General features: G+C 32.6%; 1 protein-coding gene across 1 annotated transcript; it reads right to left on the minus strand.

Moving 5' to 3' along the window:
• Window positions 1–352: 352 nt before the first annotated feature.
• LOC143058122 (uncharacterized) lies at window positions 353–2,437 on the minus strand. Its single transcript, XM_076231584.1, has one exon. It carries the CDS (start codon window positions 2,435–2,437, stop codon window positions 353–355), a length of 2,085 nt encoding a protein of 694 aa, XP_076087699.1.
• Between the last annotated feature and the right edge of the window lie 19,695 nt (window positions 2,438–22,132).

Raw genomic sequence — 22,132 nt, forward strand, 5'->3', positions numbered from 1 at the left:
TGGTTGTTAATACACACGTTTATTATTGTTTTCTTTTGTGCTATAAATTTTTGGTTTACTTTTGCATAACACAATCTTCATTTCACTTTGCCGTCAATGAAAACCTCATGCTGTTGCTGTCTCGAAATAAAAAGTAATATAATTTTTAAAATCACCTTTGCATCTTTAATGAATTAAGGAATGTATCTCCCTCATACAAAGCTCTGATTCCTTTCTCGGATTTGGCTATACTTTTTGGAACTTTTGGATTATAGCTACTACATATTTGAGCCACGAGTATCACTGAAGAGACATGTATTGTCGAAATGCGCATCTGGTGCAGAAAAATTGGTACTGTTAATGTTTTTACTATTTATCCATTCAAATAACGCTTACATTCTACTTCAAATTCTGCCTTTATAACTGAAAATATATCGAAAGAATCAAGATGTTTTGCAGCGGAAAACATTCTTCTACATGTATCGATATACTCCATTTCATAACCACCAATTAATAACAGTGCACGTGACAAAAAAGAAAAATCTGCGGTCTTGGAACAACTATCAAACTGCGGGGATTCTTCTACAGCTTCCTGTAAAAGCAGCAAAGCACGGTTTATTTCTTCTGTATTCTTATGTTTGTGAAAATATAGAAATGTAAGATAGCGTATAAATACTTTTGGTGATCCTATAAAAAAATGTATTCCGGAAATGCACAGGTCTTCGTGAAATATAAAACTGTCGTCATTTTGTTCATTCTTTTCAATAAAAAAAGATCTGATCAACGAATGTCTTAGCCTTTTAAGGAATTGTCTACTTGAAACTAAACTGTTTTCAGAAAGAGTTCCTTTGACTGCAGATATATCCACCCAGAGAGACACCGTATATAAATCACGAGATAAAATCTCTTCCGAAAGTTGAAGTATAACATTCATTTTACGATATTCCTGACAAGTGTAGTAAAATGATGCAACCAGTAACCAACCTAATACAACATCGCCGTTTACATTTAAGAGGAGATTGAAGAGACATTGTTTATATTGAGAGTAATAATGCTTATTACTGTTGTGCTGTGAATTTACTGCACGAATTTTAATTAAAGTTGCATTACGTTTACAGAAGTCTAGTAACGCAATTGCATAGATGTTTTTGACAAAAGTGGGACAATACTCATTTTGAATCCTGTAAGCAAAGAAACTCATTGATCTGGATAGCAGATCTTCAAAGATTTGTATAAAGTCAGGGATTTTCAGAGCGATCATGGTTTTATCGAATTCTGAAATAGCATGTTCTGTCTTCGATATACTAGTATAGCAATTTCTACGTCGTAAATCAGAAAGTAAATCCAACGACAACAGTATGTTCCATATATTTCCTATCAAACATTTTCCTATAAAAATTTCAAGCTGTTCTCTTACTTTTTCTGAAAATCTTCCTTCAATCATGTTATGTTGAGGAATGAAATAATTTGGAATATAGTTACATAAAATGAAATAATACAGTCGCTGTAAGCATAAAGAAAAGCAATGCATCAAGTTTTCTGGTACCCAATATGACTGATCGACTTCTTCTAAGACCCAAAAAAGAACCGTTTTCATGTAATATGAACATAACAGTTTGTTAAAAATATTTACTTTGTCAATGATCTCTTTAAGAAAAATCTTCAGCAAGGCATAACACAACAGCTGACTGTGGTTGAATGAGTGAACTAACAGTTTTTCAGTTAGAGAAAATGAAAATCTCCATTCAGTGTTGTTTTCTTCAGAAGAAGGAGACTTACTTCCTACTGGTACTAATAACACACCTTCATGTATTGCCTCTGTTATCAAATCTGATGAAATCCATCTGCCGCATCTATTTCTGAGTAACCAACGTTTTGCAATTGAAGGCCATTCACGACAGGGAAGGCAATTGACGAAATCAATGTCCATAGTTCCTTTGAGTGCAGTAGACATTGCTGGACCCTGTATCTTAAACAAAGTTTTAAAATCCATATTCAGTATTTGAGTAGTGACACAACATTCATAATATGCATTCATATCTTCCAAAATCGTCTGTTTTAGATAGTTGTTGTTTAAGAGTAGTCCATCAACTGTCTGTGTGACATTATTAATATTGCCTACAGGAACACTATCATCAGTAATTCTTATTAAGGCAAAACCTGGCAGAGCATTATCCGTGTCTAGAATCAGGCGTTTATCCTGTGTATTCCCTTGCTTTTCATTAACCACGTAGGTACCAATCAGACACATCAAATCTAGGTCACTACCTGAAAAATCAAGACCCTCTGCTCTACTACCGCTACTGATTATTCTGTAGTCTTCTAAATTCCAGATGTCGTCATAGCATTTATAAAAGTATCTTCTATATTTGACCACTTTTTCAGATCCAACAACAACATCAGAAAGGTAGTGATATAGCTTGATAGATAAAAATCGTAGGTCATTGTGATTATCCATTTCTAAGTAAAAGCTTTAATCTTCAAGCTAAAAAAAGGAAACATACAGTATGACATTAAGAAAATTAAACAAACGGAAAAGATAAGAAAAAGCAAGTTCGAATGCAATTATTGATCACCACTAAAGAAATCGTACTGTAACGCAAGAGCCAATTGAAATTATACGGAAAAATCGTAGATGTTCAACGTGTAATATCGTATCTAAGATGAATTTCAATTTAGGAACATTTTAAATTTAATCTCATTGAGCTGTGTATATACATGATTGAAAATAAAAATAAAAACGATATAAAATCATCTGAAAGTACTTTCACTTTCTAACATTAAATACGAGGGCTATCTCTGAATATATTTAAAATTGAGAATGGAAATGGGGAATGTGTCAAAGAGACAACTATTAAACTACTCAATTTGATATCATCTTTTGCATTTATCATAATGCAAAAGAAAATGTTAAATGAAGGATAGCATTTTGCAAAGCGATCCATAATACACCAAATGAGTTGGAAAAGGTATATTCCATATGCAGGTGTAGTTGGCATATTGCTACTAAGATTGGGGGAATTGACAAATTTAAATAAAAATCGCTTGTTTGTCATAGATTCTGGAATTGAGACAATCGCTTGTGTAGAATTTGAGGTATAAGTCTAGACATGAGACTGTCTGTTTATTGAAATTCTAGTTCTAGAGAATGTATCATAAGAACTCAGTCGGAAAATGTTAGATTGAGAATGGATAGAACAACATCGGTATATCTGAATGTGAAATTAATTGAACTGTGGATACCATTAGATATACAACAGCGGAATATACAACTGTAGAGGTATGTCTTTTTTTTTTCTAAACAATGCCCAAGTTGAACGGTAAAAAGTGTAAATATTACCAGTCATCCATACAGAAAATCCATTATTCCAAGGTAACACATAATGACTGAAGCCAAATACATCCCTCTTATTTCTTTCACATCTCTATAACAATTGTATTATGATGATTGATCTTGCAGAACCCACCTGTAATACAAATGTATCTTCTGTTATTTAATGCTGGTCCAGAATTTGTAGATTATACATCTGCGCAAATACAAAATTGGAATCCTTGTATCTATGATAAGTTTATTTAACATCACTATGCAATGGTAATAAAATTGTCTTGGATTTCCCCTGTGGTACATGTTTCACAAGCCCCGCAGTCAGCACTTTTGATTGACATTAAATATCATTGATATGGTCCTCACTGCTCTTCATTTTCGTTTTTTAATTGACCTTTTTACCTCTTTTTATTTGTTCGGTACTGTTGGATCCCAAGGTGAAAATTTAGATATAAGCATCTTTCAGGATGACGAAAGCAAAACATTTTGAAATTATTACGTGCAGCGTTCATTCTTATTATCAAGACGTTTTAATCTTGAATACATAACATGCAACTATAAGCGAACGACTATCAAACTTGGATGCATGTAAAAAAAAAAAAAAGAGACATAATACAAAAGAAAAAAAATTAACCTATTGGCAATCTTATTAAACTAACTCTAAAATTATAAAATGGCTTGAGTCAACAAAATTTGTGAATGAATTTGAAGAAAACAACCATAGGTCTGCAACGAAAACCAAACTCTCAAAACAGTTTACACATTAGTATATATGGCATAATACAACATGTACAAACACAGACGAAGTCTCAGGTATAGGTAGGGTAGATGAGTATGTGTCGAATTGGAACTTGTTGTTATGTGATAAAACATTTATTACATTTTAGCTGAATGTTAGTATTACAACCTTTAAATGGGAAAGTATTACTCTGGTATCTTTCACCTTCTCTTATATTGCCGTGCTAAGCATACAACAAACTTATATTTAACTTCTAACATGGCCATCCGAAATATAGTTATTGAAATAAGTAATCTATATATGTAAATTTAATTAGTTTATACATGTAATAATTTAAAATCGACTTCAAATGTCTGATGATGATTTAAAAATTCATCACAAAACTGGTAGCATTACCAATTTAATGCCTTTCAGAAAATGCAAATAAAAAATGAGTTAATCCTTTTTCAACTGATCCTTATAGTTTGTTCTTATGTTTTACTGGTACACCACTGTCCAATGTTAGAGAAAGGGTTAGGTTCCGGCTAACATGTTTTACCCCGCCACATTCTGTATGGTAGTGCCAGTCCCAAGTCGGGAGCCTGTAACTCAGTCTTTTGTTGACGTGTTTCATGTTTGTTTTTCGTTGAATTTTTGTTCATAAATTAGTCCGTTAATTTTCTCGTTTGAATTGTTTTACATCTGTCATTTCGGGTCATTTTATAGCTGACACTGCGGTATGGAATTTGCTCATTGTTGAAGGCCGTACAATCTCTTGTGAACAGTTGCCTCATTGGTAATAATACCACCTCTTCTTTTTATATAAAAGAGGGGCGAAAGTTAAAAGAAGAACAGTCAAACTCATAAATATAAAAAACCTGACAACGCCATGGCTAACCACGAAAAACAGACAAATAACAGTAAACAGAAATAACATAGAAAACTGAAGACTGAGCAATACGAACCCCATAAAAAATGGAGGTGATCACAGGCGTTCAGGAAGGGGAAACATATTTCGCTTCACATGTGAAACCCATTGTGTTGATCATGTAATTACAACCCCGTTAGATAGTCTAATTCGGTAGATTACATGAAAAGGGATATACATATAAGATAGTATGTCCTAGATGTATGCATACTTTAATAACGTATACAAAACTAACTTACCTGGTGTTATTGCTAGTATTTCTAATTTGTCCGTATGTTTATGGTTAATTGTAGTAATAACCATTGTTTTCTTAACTGATGTATAAAATTTGAAACTCTAACAACACTATCTTAACGTTAAACGTTGATTTACTGTGTCGAACCTGAGATTTACTGCTCTGTTTTATACTCTGAAATTATTGTATATCACTTGTAACATGCCAGTTCTTTTATGTTATTTTCAATAATACATCCTATAAAAAAAATCGAATTCTCGCCATCACTCAACAAATATTACTTGTACTTTATACAATGTGGGGTGAAAAATTGACTACTGAATCCATATCCACGTCATATGTTATTTGCATATTTTCCACTACATGGAAAACAAAAGATTGAAATTGTATATCTATACATATGATTAAATTATTTTAATTTCTTTTTGGTATAGAACAATGTCATTTTCTCCGTGTCAAAACACTTCATGAATTCTTTAGAATTCCCGACATCTAATACATTTAACTATATGAACGGTAATATTGAAAATGTATTTAAATCTCTATTAAGTGTTATTCATTTAGTTAATACATTAAGATGAAAATCAACAAAGAAGAAAAAAAAAATCATATATCTGAACGTATCAGTATTGAAGAATCCTTGAGATTAACGATGTTTTGCATAATAAACATATACAATGTTATTAAACGTGTTACATGTACGTTCCGGATTTTATAATTACAGCCTTATTGATAGAGGTAGTTTTTTATGGGTTCAACAACACGTTAAAAACAGGGAAACCCTAAGGTTAGTTTTTGTTGCTGCCTCGACATTTCCACAGGTAATTACCATACATCATTATAGAACAAATTGCAAAAGATAAACAGAACATTTAGGATAATCAAATACTTTTAACTTGCAATTCTCGGTTATCCCGTTTAAATGGTTTATTAAATAGTTAGTTACCTTTACCTTTGTTGTTGGTGGGAACCTGCATTTTCCCCGTGCATTTGCACACGCTTATTTTAAGATTTAAAAAAAAAATGTTTGTCATATGAAAAGTTTATTAAGCAGCGATGTTCCACAATGATTGACTAAAATATAATGTTCTTGCATTTATATTGTTTTGTGTGATTTCAGAAAAAATAACATTGACGTTTTACAGAATTTTTCCATTATCTTCTCTTATTATCAATATAAAGGGAATGCACTTTTGCTTAGTGATACAAAGCATAATAAAATTAGTAATGATTTATTATGTGTTTTGCTTGCCAAGTATGATATTACCAAACATAAGGTATATATATGTAAGGTATTCTACCGTTTGATATATTAAGCATTTAAGAAGTTTGCCAATGCCGCAGTCGCGGCCACCGCCACTAGATCACTATTACAAAGTCGACAAAAACTTGAAAATGTTAAGCGTTTTCTTTACAATGTCTTTTAATTTTGCAGAGGTAGTATTACATAGTTTCTATACACATTTTTCTAAGTTTATGTACCAGTTTTAGTTATGTATGAATTTATTTCTCTCTATAGTCTTTAATGTTTTGAATTTTCCTCGCAGTTCAGTATCTTTTGGGATTTTACTTTTTTATACCATATTTTAAGAACATAATATTGTGACACAAGAACACTGTCATTTTACCAATATTGACGTAGTAACGTAGACACCTTATAGTCTATTGTACCTTTTAAAGTTAAAGTCTATTGATTGACTTTGCGTGTTAATTTCAACATGGCGTTTGTTTATACTAATGTCCTCAAACACAAAGCATAGATTTCTTTGATTTTTTCTGCAAAACACATTTTTTCACAAAACATAGAATTTGAATACTTTTATTTTGTTTTCGCTTCAGTGTTAGTTATTTGTGCTTTTTGTGTGTTTTGTTCTTACACATTTTCATCGATCACTGTTATGTAGACTTGTATCTTCACGTCAGTCTTCGTTCTCGGACATAATCACTGTTATGTAGACTTGTATCTTCACGTCAGTTTTCGTTCTCGGACATAATCACTGTAATTGTGGAGTTGATCCAGTTTAGTTCTGTTTGTTTTGTGTGCTTTCCTAGGTTGTTTTACGTGTTCGTTTATATTCTTTTGTTGCATGTCTAAATGTTATATATTGTATTGTTTATTTGTGTATTTCTCTGTCCTTTATATTCTTATATTTATGTGTGCGTTATTCCTGTGATGTTATGTTGTCACTTTAGTATTATATTTAACATGTTTAACATTGCCATAAAAACTCGAGGTTTGGTTAGACACAAAATAGATTCAACCTACCTTAAAATATCCTGTACCAAGTTAGGAAAATGATAGTTGCTATCTTTTAGTTCGTTTCCGTGTGTGTTGCATTGTCGTTTGTGTTTTGTTGTACTTCAGTGTTTCGTTGTTTTTCTCTTGTGGTAGATGTGTTTCCCTAGGTTTAAGTTTGTAAACCGGATTTATTCTCTCTCAATCGAATTATAATTTTCGAACAGCGGTATACTACTGTTGCCTTTTTATGTAGACTTTTATCTTCAAGTCGGTTTTCGTTCTCGAACATAATCACCGATATGTAGAATTTTATTTTCACGTCAGTTTTTTATCTCGAACATTATCACGCTTCTTCATGTGAGTTCTCGTTCTCAAACATTATCACTGTTCACATTCTTAACCTTGTTATTGTTGTTCCTCCGCGGGTATGTTAAGGCAATATTTTCAGGTGGAAGCAACTCTTGGTGTTCTCATGAATATTCATCATCAATGGCGCGTATTACATTTTCGGCGTCTCGGTTGTCGATGGTCTAAATTTTCAATTGCTCCTTTTCTATGTCCCTACTTTTTACAATTTCTATATAATATGATGTATTTCGATATACACTTTCATTTATTAAGAAGAAATAGTAATAGTTTTGTTGCACTAGCTTTTGATTACTAGAAAATATTTTCAGTCAATCGGGAAATGTAGGCGGGGCTTATTTTCCTTATTTGGAAAACTGATTCGTTTTGAAGCTTGACAATTAATTGAAGCACCTGCTGTCGGCCGATCATTTAGCTGAGACTTGGTAGGCCGTTTACGAAGGAAAAGCGGAATTTAGGCCATGTGGCTGTTATTGCTAATATGTAAGTATAAAAACACTCGTTTTGCCGATTAATTAAGTTTATTTCGTCATTTTGAGTAGAAAAGTGAGACAACGTGTCAATATTTTACTGTCTGGAGGCTGTAGCCTGAATGAAATATACTGACCATGCGGTCGACATGTGTTAATCAATTGAAAATAGTAACTCCTTGCATTGCTGAGATTTTTCTCTTGTTTAATTTTGTGTAATTTAAACTGCTCTAGACTGTATAGTACTGAGACAAATAATTTGTAAACTGAGAAATTTCTGTGGACCTTAAATTTCACTCATACTTTGAGCATTATCTGGCATGTGGACTGGAGCTAAAGACCACCCTCTGGCAGTAATCATTTTCATCAACAGACCTAAACAAATTATTTGCATATATATATGATTGTTGGTATTTTTTTAGGGGGGGCCTTAATTTGAACCCTTTTCTCCATTGGCATTGTTGTTGAATAAGTATTGATACAAGTATAGACTTGCGTCATGTCCCTTCCTAATTATCATTATTTTTTTCAATTTTGCCCCTTTAATAATTTTACTGCTATAACTAGGAGATTACAATATTAATTATACTGACATCTGAAAGTTACAGAAAACAGTTTAAAAAAAGCAAATAAATTTTTTAGCAAAAACCCAATAGCTGAGTCAGATATATAATATACACACTGCCATAACACTAACATACGACAAAACCAGTATGTCTCCGTCAAGGTCCAAGGGCAATCAGTAGGCTGGCACTTATCAGTAAACATATAAATTAGTAAGAGAGAAATGGGCTATTCCAGAAATAATCCTTACCCCCCCCCCCCCCCCTATAGAAGGTACAGCTGGTTCGGAAAAAAATCCATGGAAATTTTTAGATAGAATAAGAAAATAATTCTGGAATTCCATATTAGACCTACGGAAGGCATACAGAAAATAAAAAAAATTCCAAGGAAAAATTGACGGGGATTAATTAAATATTCTGGAATTCCAATGCCAACCCATAGAAGGCATATATAGTTATTATTAAATTCCATGGAAAAAAATGGGAACAAAAGTTAACATTAATAATATTTTGGAATTCCATCTCCAAACAATTTAGAAGACACATCTGTAGAATAAAAAGAAATCCCTGGCAAATTTTGATTCAGTCATGGGAAATGGAGTATATTTAAGGGTATCCTTAAATATATATCTTATTGCTTTTTTCCCACCAATACTGGATACACAGAAGCTAGTTTCCTTAAACTTTTGACATCTTAAAATATCGGTTGCCACCATGGGAAAGTGAATCATTGTTGTATGACGTGAAAAGTTCAAGCAAAACAGATTTCCAAATACCAATCAAATCAACTCAAATCATTTTATTGGTGTATAATCCAAATATTGGATCGTTTATACCAAGACAAACATGACAATCATTACAAACATATAATATTTAAATTTAAACAACATTCATATTCTATAAGACCATATTTAAATGTTTTGGATGCATGAAGCAATAAGGTGTTTTTACATAATCTGTCATTCAAAATCTAATAGAGGATCTCTGACAATATTTCAATTATTATATCATTATAAGTCGATCTATTTAAACTCAAGTGAGCACCCCCCCCAGTGGCAGTGGAAAATAACAATTAATTTAGTATAGTATAGCCATGTTCAATTAGCTAGCATAGCCCAAACAACCACTATTAAGTATGTGTTAATTGATAGTGATAATAATTAATAATTTCAAGAAAGATAACTTACTGGCAACTCCACATGACATGTTTGATAAAGCCTATGGAGACAATTATCACATAATTAATAAAAGATTAATTATTGAGATAATATAAGAACTTCAACTGGTATGGTTTTCGCACAAACAAAATATTAGTGACTAAAGCAGATGGGTTTTTTCCTTGTAAATTTCTAAAGATAAGACCAATATTCAGTACAAACTGAACTTCTTGTCTTTTAAAACAGGTTATACAAAGCCAAAAAAGTGATCATATCTTTTTGTTTATCATGTTTATAGTCATAACAATTGATGGACATAATGTTTATATACATGTATTTACTAAACAATATTATGAATATGCAACATAAGCAAAAGAAAATTGACATAAAGAAATTATTACTATTTACAATTAATTAATGAAATGCTTAATATCATATAACTGTATCATCAAAAGTCCTGCTAGTCAGGAACAATAAACTAAATGAGTTTATTCGTTCAAACTACTTTAGAAACCAAATATATGAAATAGGTAGTTGGAATCCTTCGTCTAAAAAACTGTGAGCTATTGAGAAAACACATTTCAACCTTCAAACAGTATTAAAGAATTCGAAATATAAATAATAATAATTATTTATTCAAATCATAATACTAATCATAAACAGTAGTACAATTTTTTTCTAAAAGTATTACAAGTCTTAAATTAATATACATGTATGTATGTAAAAAAAAATGATAGATATCAAAGAGATATAACATTGTAATGGCGTACAAGTAATTTTTAAGCTTTAAAAATATTTTCAAACATATTCATTGAACTAAAATATATTATAAAATTCATACACATCATTTATAGAACTTCTTTCAGATATTTATTGCTTGAATTGTGGGAAAATTTAAATCAATGTCAAATCTGATCCCCCTCTTTTGTTGCATAATCTACATCTACATGTATATACTTTTGGGAAGGTTAATATCTAACATTTGATAAATTCAACAGGTTTTTTTTGTGTTAGATGTCAGAAGAAGTTATCTGAACAGAATTTTTATATCAGAGAGTTACACAATGGGTAGAGCAATGATCAATTCAAGAAAGAAAGTAATTGAAATTTTAACATTTATTTGTATATAACTTTTATGTAAAATGAAAAGTAAAATTGCTAATTATCCAAAAATTTACAATATGCCAGCTGTAACACACCAAATTGATTTAAAGTTCTTCAGATCTTCAGATTGACCTCTGTCAGAACTCTTGAACCCCCCTCCCCTCCAAAAAAACAATCCCTACAAACCTTATTTTCAACTATATATTTCCTTAGCGTAACTGTTTATTACAACTTATTAGACTACATGTACTACAAAAAGGTTACTAAAAACATTTTTTTTTAAATGAAGTTGTGTCCATTATAATATAAAACAAAACAAAAGTCAAAGTCAAACATCAATAGATGCTTTTGATTTTCAAACCAAAAATACTGTAGAACAGCATACTAATTTTTAGATCTTTTAGTATATGGTGAGTAAACAAACATCAGCTTTCCAGAAGATATGCTAGATGAGAATTCAATGGTGTAAACTGAACCTTGTTCCTTTGTATATTCAATGTCTATTGTATCTCTTTCTGCATTGTATGAAACGACATTTCCTGAATACCAACCGACATTCCATCCATCTTTACCAACTGTTGTTCCAAGTTCATGTCTCTCCCAGAAAACCTTCACCCTAGATCCGCTTTCTTTACATTGTTCAAAACAGTTTATTTCACTCTTATGGTCATTTGAAAAGGAAACATCTCTTTTGGAATCAATTTCCTGCTGAACTGCAGAGAAGTTGTCTAACCATACACTGATTGGGTCAAATATTTTGTGCAAATTTTCCTCATTACATCCATCCGGAACTTCTATAACATTCTTTGTCACACTGGGCACAGATGAAAATTTTCTTTTTCTACGTATATGGAATCTTTCGTTATAATAACGGCGCTGATTGACAATTAAGGCAGTTGCAACTTCTATAGATTTCCTGATTTCTTGCTGTGCATAGTCTTTAATAACATTTCTTTAAAGTCGTATCATATACATGGCACACTTATAACACTCAGGCCTTGTTATGCCATGTTCACATTGCCCTATATTCAGTCGTGTGTAAGTGTAATTTGCACGTAAACTAAACACAATTAAGTTCACATTGATAATACTGAATGTTTTACGTAATTTAAATCATGTTTTGTCTACATGCAGTCGATAATAAATGTAGGCCTTATGTGGGTTAAGTATATATTCAAAGAAGAAACGTTTTTTGAATAAAGTTGATATTTATAACAATTATTTATATAGTTCTAAACAGAATTATTTGTCTAAATTAGACATATTGCTTTGTTATGAAAAATACTTTAGGTAGATTTATAAACCCCTTTTCAAGAACAAAAACTTATCATTGCCAAACACTACATATGAAAACATTTTCCTGAATCGACTTAGCGTACACATCAATATTTTCCACTGGTCTTTTCTTAATAAACGGTTAAGTCATTAATTTTCTTTTCTTAATGAACGAATAATGCATTACTAAAAACCAAGTGTGCGGTAAACTGTATTGTTTAGCTAGTTAATCAGATATAGTAACATGCATTATTTAGTCATATCAAGACTAGAAGCATTATCAGCATTCACAGATTCCATTATTTTATTATGTATAAATACATTCCAAATATGTTTTGCCATGTGATTATGGACTTTCCGAATTGATTTTCCTCTAAGTTCAGTATTTTTGTGATTTTACTTTTTATTTCATACCCGAACATAATATGATTGAAGGGAGATATCCAACCGAAATTTTGCATCAACATGAAGTTTTTCTTGCAAAACTAAACGGTAATACCTACGAAACCCTTTTAAAGACTACTTCGTTAGCATCGTTTTTACAAACTTCGTTCGATGTAACAAAGCCAAATTCTGAATTTGATCAAACATTTCTGACAATGAGTATTCCAGAGTACAAGCCATTCCAACCCTTAGTAAAGCGATCATTACAATTCTTTGATCACAGGATACTGAAAGAGAACTTTTCAAAACATATTAAAGAAATTTACACTATTACATTGTTAGACACCAATAGATTAATAGCCAATTCTGTTAAGATACATTCACCTGAGAACAGAAACAAAAGGTACTACTTAAGGTATATACAATGTTTGTGCCACCTGGTGCTGAATGTGAACATTAACGCTGTCTCAGGCTGGGTTGTACTAGCATCATTTTTCTACTCTTGTCACGAATATCAAAAGATGATTGCAGTACTCAGTCTATCAGAGAAGATTTTGTCTCTTGATGTACATTTAAAATCTGACTGGTGGAACAATACTACACTTAAGGAAGTTAAACGTATGGAAAACAAAGTTCGAAGTACTAGTAGGTCATTCTTAAAAAGATTGAGAAGTTCAATGATTAAATCGGTCGATTGTAGAAAGAACAAGGAAAATAAGGGTAGCTTTATATTCAATAAAGATCTTGCTCTTGCAAGAACGGCTTTCTACATGGGAACTCCTATCGTGTTCTTGCACTATCTTAATTTTTTAGTGTTTTACAGACAAACTAAAACACACAAAATGGTCCATACATTTCAATTGTTAAGAAAAGCTGTTGAAAGATCATTTGATTTAGACATATGGACCTCATCGGCGAATTGTTTATTTCTATTAACAGCAGCGATGTTGAAAGGCGACAGAGATGTGCTTTCAAATGTGCCAAAATATTTTACAGCCATCAGATCATCAGATGTGACAGGTACTTTTTCACAAATAGAGAGAGACTGCCTAAAGGCATTAGAAAGATAGCTTAGTATGCAGGAAGACTAGTGTATGAAGGAAGCTATACACAATTCCAAGCGCAAGGGTTCTTTGTGCTTTTTTTTTAATATTGAATGATAGCCGGACACTTGGAATCACACGTTAGCTTGCAACTTTTTTTTTTATTTCTTTAAGTATCAAAAAACATACGTATATAAACATGATAAACGAAACACTTATTGTGTGTCTAGTGTTTTAAAGAAATCTCAACTGTAATACCAAATCCTAAAATGACTGTAGTTGCATTTGGTCGAACATGCGAACATTCATTTTCTAGTTTACTTTATGAAAAGATTGAAACATAATAGTGCCAATGGAGTAGTATATACATTGTACAAACAAAAGCAGATCAACTCATCATATGTATTTGCTTTTGTTTATTTTTTTGTTTGTTTTTTTGTTGTTGTTTTTCTTGGGGCGGGGCTTTTCTTTTATTAATAATTTTCATTTAAGGTGTATCAAAAAGGACAAACAGTTCATTCAAAACATATGCAGTCCTTTTGTAAGATTTCGTATAGCGGGTTTTTTCACGGGTATATATCGCGATTTTCATTAAATAAAATATACGAAATATTTTGGCGGTTATTTTTAATGCGGATTAAAAACTTTTATCTATACCTTTGCATGTTCACTTTTGGTGGAATTTATTTTGGCGATTTTATTCTCTCTGCGAAAATAACCGAACATTTACAATACGCGAAATTAACCTGATATATGGAGTATGATATAATGTCTACTCATGATTTGATTACACATTTATCGACGTTTTAGCTTGTCCTTAATGTAAACACATACTATTTTCAGTCGTTGACAGACCCATTGATTATGTTCTGCATGTGACTACATGTATTTATTTGTTTATCTTTTTCCATTTTTATTATTGCTCTGTATTCTGGTTCTCAAAAGTAGTATTCATATATTTTGCATTGTATATAAACAATGATTGTGCTTATGAAAACCACCCTGTTCAAAATAATTATTTTATTGTAAGAATTATCCCAAATACCATGTTATACTCAAAATAAAAAGATATCGACAAATATGGTTCAAGATACTTTGTAACATCCCCGAAATGTAACGTCTCTGATTGGAATTGAAGTAACCCACTCACATATGATTGGATAAATTAACATTTTTACAACTAAATATGCCGGAATATCTTTTTAATTTATAAAATTTAAGCTATATAGACATCGGGTTAATATATATTTTTAGTACACAAGTCATAACTTTAAAAATAAGATCAAGGTAAACGATCACAGTCATGTTTTAGACAAAGAATGTCACCACATATCTGCTTTTTAATAAATAAAGATAACGATATAAACAAATAATCAAATGTTAGTCGCGAAATGTCATGACTGGAATATTTAAAAAAAAACTTGTTACGTGTCATGTTTGTACAAACTTCTGGAGAGGGAATTCTGTCTTTTAAAAAATCTGTTGCAATTCATTACTTTTTTTTCTGTAAATATTCAAAACAGGTTTTGTTGAATCACTTAAAACAACAGTTTTTGTGTGGGGGTATCAATAAACAAAAACGTATTTTCAGTCATAAGACATCAGTGTACGTGTGTATTGATCAATAAACTATATTCTCGCTGGCACCATAAAAACTCATGCAGCCAAATAACGTCTACACTTCGATTCAGATATCATTTATGTGTATCCTGTGCGTCTCTTCAACCTTGTTTATATGAGAACGAAGCCACGTTTGGTAAGACATATAATCGAATTCCTCACAAACTAGTTCATGCAGATTCTGCTCCTCACATGACACCCATCGTGTTGCTCATGTAAGTACATACCCGGTAGCAAGTCTATACCGCTGTGTGTAAGGACACATTTGCATGTTCATATGGTAGCTTTTGCAATGATGGAAGATCTAGTTATTAATCTCTTGTTGAAATTCCAAAGAAATAAAGAACAGTTCTAAATGTCTGATTATGTTGGATTTTCGTTTTAGTAAGTGTCTAGATAACATTAACGGTAGCAATTGCACTGCATCAGTTGCGCATTTCGACAGTACATGTCGTGATTGTATATGTTAAGTTTCCGAGTGAATTATCAATACCTAATTCATTTATTCCGAAGTGCATAATGTTATGTAATTTACACACAAAAACGTTATGCACGAGAACAACAACATATATTTTCAAGCAGTTAGAAAGAGTGTTTTGCACCATATAGGTCTTTAAAGATTGTTTTTTAACGTTCATATCATAACTGTTTCTCTTGGACACAGTTACCCCTTTTTCACTTTTCTCTCCGATTTTTTTTTCTCAAACAAATTACAAACAAAAGATTAGAAGATTAAACGTATGTGAAGATACTCATCTGCTTAAATATATGAGTCAGCCGTAATATCTAACCAGGACATACCATGATTACCAAGTTTAAAAAGAAATTTATACTGAAACTAATTTTGTACTTGTGTTTATTTTCTAAATATATGAACACAGCTATTTTTGGCGCAACATTAATATTTTTCTCTACCATCGGGGGTCCATTAAGGGATGAAAATACGTTTAGCATTTGTGTTAATATTTAAACGCTATCAATGTATTAATGTAAGTTAAAAAAGTATAAAAAAAACAATATCAGGTCAATGTCATAAGAATATTTAAATTTGTTTAGTATACAGCACGAAACTGTGGATGTGCTCGGTACAACCGCGGCCTTTCCCAGTTTCTCAGTCTCATACAAAACAGTTTATATTGACTTAATATTGTATATAAATACGATACATGAAGCTATATAACGTATGTTGTTTGTTATTAAATGATTTATATCTCAACCCTTTTCACTTCTAAAGTTCAATCCGACAATCCGCATGTTGGGGAAACCTTCTATTATCTGATATATCTATCATGTTGTTTTTCTTTTAGTTCTCGATATTCAAACTTTGATTTGTTTGATTCAGTAATTTTGGGTTTCCTGTAAAATAAAATATTGAACTAGTTGAAATGTGTGCCAATTGGAAACTCCTGGACACTAACAAGAACCGGCTATATATAAGTTATATATCAAAAACTTAAAAATTGTGCAAAAAACATTAAAAAATGCTAGTAAAATAAAATATATCTTGGGTGTTTCAAGGTACACTTTTTTTTTTGTGTTTTAACAGAAAAAGTTTGAAATTTGAGATTACATGAACTAAATCGTTTTCAAAGGTACCAGGATTATAATTTAGTACGTCAGACGCGCATTTTGTCTAGAGAAGAGTCACCAGTGACACTCATATCAAAATATTTACAAAGCCAAACAAGTACAAAATATAAGAGCATTGATGATCCAAAATTCCAAAAAGACGTGCCAAATACGGCTACAGTAATCTATGCTTGGGATAAGAAAATCCTTAGAACCAGGCTTATAATTTAGTACGCCAGACGCGCGTTTCGTCTACATAAGACTCATCAGTGACGCGCATATCAAATTTTATTAAGCCAAACAAGTACATAGTTGAAGAAGCATTGACGTTCAAAATTCCAAAAAGGTTTTGCCAAATAATGCTTTGGTAACTTATGCCTTGGATAAGAAAATCCTGAGTTTTTTAAAAATTCAGAGAATTGTAAACAGGAAATTTATAAAAAAAAAAAAAGGACCACATTATTGATATTCATGTCAACACCGAAGTGTTAACTACTGGGTTTATGATACCCTCGGGGACGAAACGTCCACCAGCAGTGGCATCGACCCAGTGGTTCAAATAGTTATCAAAGGTACCAGGATTATAATTTAGTACGCCAGATGCGAGTTTCATCTACATAAGATTCATCAGTGACGCTCATATCCAAATATTCATGAGGACAAACAAGTACAAAATCGAAGAGCATTGATGAATCAAAATTCTAAAAACATGTGCCAAATACGGATCAGGTAATTTATGTCTTGGATAAGAAAATCCTTAGTTTTTCGAAAAATGAAAATTTTGTAAACAGGAAATTAAAATAAAATGACCACATTATTGATATATATATGTCAACACCGACGTGTTAACTACTGGGCTGGTGATACACTCTGGAACGAAACGTCCGACAGCAGTGATATCAACCCAGTGGTTTAAATAGTTATAAAAGGTACCAGGATTATAATTAAGTACGTAAGACGCGTGTTTCGTGTACATAAGACTCACCAGAGCTCATATCAAAATATGTATTAAGCAAAACAAGTACAAAGTTGTAGAACATTGATGATCCAAAATTTAAAAACAATGTGCCAAATACAGCTAAGGTTATCAATGCCTGGGATAAGAAAATCTATATAGTTTGGTAGACAGGAATTTTATAAAAATTAAAAAATGACAAAATTATTGATATTCATGTCAACACCGAAGTGTTGACTACTGGGCTGATGATACCACCGGGGACGAAACGCAAACTACTAACATTTTAAAATTCTTCATACAAAATGAAAGGGATTGTTCACTAGCTATTCATGTTCATGATGTCGGTTTTATGAAGGAATGTTGTACATTTTAGTAGCTATTTATAAAAATGTAAAATTCGAGAGGGAATTAAGACCAACGGTTGTCAATCTTTCTAAATTGAATTTGTTTAGGTCTTACTGTGAAACTATAGTATATACCACATGTGTATCTTCGTGTATTGAAATAGTCAATGCTAACAAAAAATCAGTTACAGACATTGCTCTGGAATAGATTTATTGCAATGTGTTTTTACAGGACTGTTTTTGTTCCCTAGTACATTGATGTACGAGGTTCATGTTCTAGTCTCATGAAGTCTCGGAAGGTGTGACATCACGATCTTGATAGACATTTAGTCTTTGTTAAATATGGTTTGTGTACAGTTTATCAGATATTGTTTATAGTTTAATTAAATTATATAAGACATAAAATATTTTATATATTTAATGTTATATGATATCTACTATTTATATCTAACCTGATACAATATATATGAATAACTTTTATAGATATATTCTAAGCTATACGAGAAATCTTGAATAATATACATATAGGTGTAAAAAAATTAAAACAGGAAAACCAAATGTCTAATCTATGGGTGCGGTCCTAACCTTGACAAAGGTTAACTTAGAGTTAACTTGTTGACTGCTTTCTAAGTTAACTTGAGAATTTTTAAGCAGTCAAGCAAGTTAACTTCGTCGTTGGTGGACCAGACCTACGGTCTGCTTTTTTAGGACTGCTGCAGACCTATCGACAAGTCTGCTCCAGACCAGACCTGTGGACAAGTCTGCTTTTGACCAGTCCTGAGGACAGGTCTGCCCCAGACCAAACCTGTGGACAAGTCTGCTTTTGACCAGTCCTGAGGACAGGTCTGCCTCAGACCAGACCTGTGGACAGGTCTGCTCCTGACCAGACCTGAGGACAGGTCTGCTTCTGACCAGACCTGTGGACAAGTCTGCTATTGACCAGACCTGAGGACAGGTCTGCTTATGACAGATTATCGTTATAAGAGTTTTCATATCAGCCTTGAGCTTTCCGCATGATTAAAATATGTAAACAACATTTCGCATTGTTTTTCCACAGATATTATTTATTATTTACTCGCTAGACTCTACTAGATATATATTATACAAAATTAATGCTCTCTTTTATTTGATATACTTGTATTCTTGTATAAATAAAAAAATGGCTATTCGATCACCATGATCACACAGAGTTTGTTTTATTAGAAGGCGGATAGAAAGGTTATCCAACGCATTGGAACAATATTCTTATATCACGGGATATCGGCAACATTGTCTACGTTACTTCGTTCCCCGTTGTTTACCTGTCCCTTCCTAAATTTTACTTTATGCATAAATTTATACTTGCATGGATATTTCATTGATATTCAACTTGTTTGCATTGGATTTACTATTCTATTTCCCGCAAAATATTCTAACAGAAATTGTACAGTGTCCGTAAGCATACGGTGTGGTAAAACTATAAACAATCTCGTCAAATTTGTCAGATTTATCGAGAGATTTGTCATTGCCGATATTTATATAGTATTTGCTACTAGAACTTATATAATAAGTAAGGTTACCTTGAGTTATCCAAGTACGTGTATGGCAAATGGCAGATACGAGTTGAGGGTTAGACGTCTGTCTTCATCAAGCTCTCTGGTTATTCTGCAATGATCAAAGTACTCACCACAGGAAGTTGACAGTCGCACTATAAGTCAATGTCCGGTTTCGGTGATATCAGATCCGGACAAGTCGATTACAACATTCTTCCCCCTTCTCTCTGAAAAGATTGTTGGTATAATATAAATTCATATAAAGAATGATTAGTGATAGTTCTCTATTCTGAAGTCCTTTTTGTCCCACTATGATTTCCTTAAACGGTGAATGAAGTTACTGTCATTTAATCATGTCAGAAATTGTCCCGCAGATATCATGATATCTCCATTGATTTACTTATAACTTGAGGTGTTACTGTCATTTAACCATGTCAGTAATAACCCCCCTTTGTCCTAATATTTCCAGTGGTCCTTTGAAACGAAAGTCATTCAATAGAATGGCACAATATTTACAGTTACACATCAAACACACATAGTTCACATAACAGTTTTACAACACAGTACAATTGTTACAGTTCCACATGATACACACACGCATATAGTTATTTACAGTTAAAAATATATATACACACAAAGATACGCTATTCAAACTTATATAGCTGCTGAGCATTTCGGGTGGTGATGTCAGCAATTTCCCTTCCTGGAATATTAAACATGATAGACAATTTCTGTATAATAGATCTAATCAATATTGGAGAACTGTCCTCATAGTTCTTGGGGTGGAGGTATGGTGCATCACTTTCCAGAATGATGTCCTCTAGGCTCATCTCGCAAACCTGTGAGCGGAGTTGTGGATAGGTATCCTCCATTAACAGTAATGGAGAAATACCAAATTTTGTATTAGGAAAACACCGCTTTATATTTTCATATGTTGTCTTGTCCTGGGAGAAACAGTGCCAGTGGACACCATGATCCCTGTCCAGTATCTCTGACATGATATCTAAGCACCTGGCAGTTATGTTTTTACCTCTGCAGTGAATTACGACAGGTAACTTGTAATCTCTGGCCAACTCTAATTGTACTCGTAGTACCTTAACTTGCTCTCTTATATCTTTCTCCCCCTGACTTACGTCCAATCCACATTCCCCTATTGCTAAAAAATTACCTGGGATTCTTCTTTTCAACTCATTAAAGTTCCGACCCACCTGGTTCCCTGCTACCTTCGGATGGATTCCAATAGTGTGGAGAATTCTCTTATCCTCCCTTAACAAATCCCCATCTAGGCAAGCTGTCCATCGACTTGGAAAAACAAAATTTGATATTAATTTTCTAATCTGAAATTTTTCATTATCTTGTTCTTCCCAAATGTATGAAGGCAAGCCAGAAAATCTGGCTTGTAGGAAGAATTTGTCCCAATGAAAATGTGTGTCAATAACTGTGTGTATCGGATGTGAAGTAATTTTACATAGAGACAATTTACAATTATATGAAAGTAAATTTTCGGAATCCTCGGATGATTTGATTAATAAAGCTAAGACTTTCCAGTGTAAGAGAGAATGTATGTTTGATGGTGGAAAGACTGTGTAAGCTGATGATGAGTGAAAATGGTTTATCCTGTTGAAATTTAGCAGAAACGGCAGGTCTGTTTGATGAAAGGTTGCTTTGTCACACTGTTCTAGAGTGGACATCTCCCTGGCGAATGTTACCAATTTGTCCAGTGTGGAAACCGCGAACTGACGACAAAGTTCTATGAGTAAGCCATTCATCAATTCAACCCAGTCAACCAAAAATTCCTCTTTATACCCATGTGTCTGCTCTGAGTTGTGATAGTCGTTGCAATGTATAGTAAATGCACCCTGTTGGCCAAATTGAAGTTGACAGGTCCAACATGCCAACAGAGGTGCAGTATACCAGGGTACATGAGCCCGAAGTACATGTCTTCTTACATTCACAAACCTACCAGAGCATATACAGCATGGTCTTGATCTTTTTTTATTATTACTGCTACCTTTAATTCTTTGTTCTTTCAGCAAACACCCTTCCTTTTCTATCTGTTCTTTCAGCACCCCCACTTCCTCTTCTTCTGGCTCATAGTCTAGCTCTTCCTCTTCCATTCTTTAAAAATAAGATAAAGAAAAAACAAATTAAACATTTAACCTATATACACTATTTATACACAAACTGCATCATCATTAGTCCATTACAAAATCTCTAAAGTGGGCAGGGGCCTTCCTGTCCCTCCCTCTGCTCCTATCAGACAGTTTAACTTGTGCTTCCACAGTATCGGCTACATTATAGATTATTGTCTGATCCCCAAAAT

This window comes from Mytilus galloprovincialis, chromosome 14 (genome assembly GCF_965363235.1).
Source record: "Mytilus galloprovincialis chromosome 14, xbMytGall1.hap1.1, whole genome shotgun sequence".
In the NCBI taxonomy this organism is placed as follows: domain Eukaryota; kingdom Metazoa; phylum Mollusca; class Bivalvia; order Mytilida; family Mytilidae; genus Mytilus; species Mytilus galloprovincialis.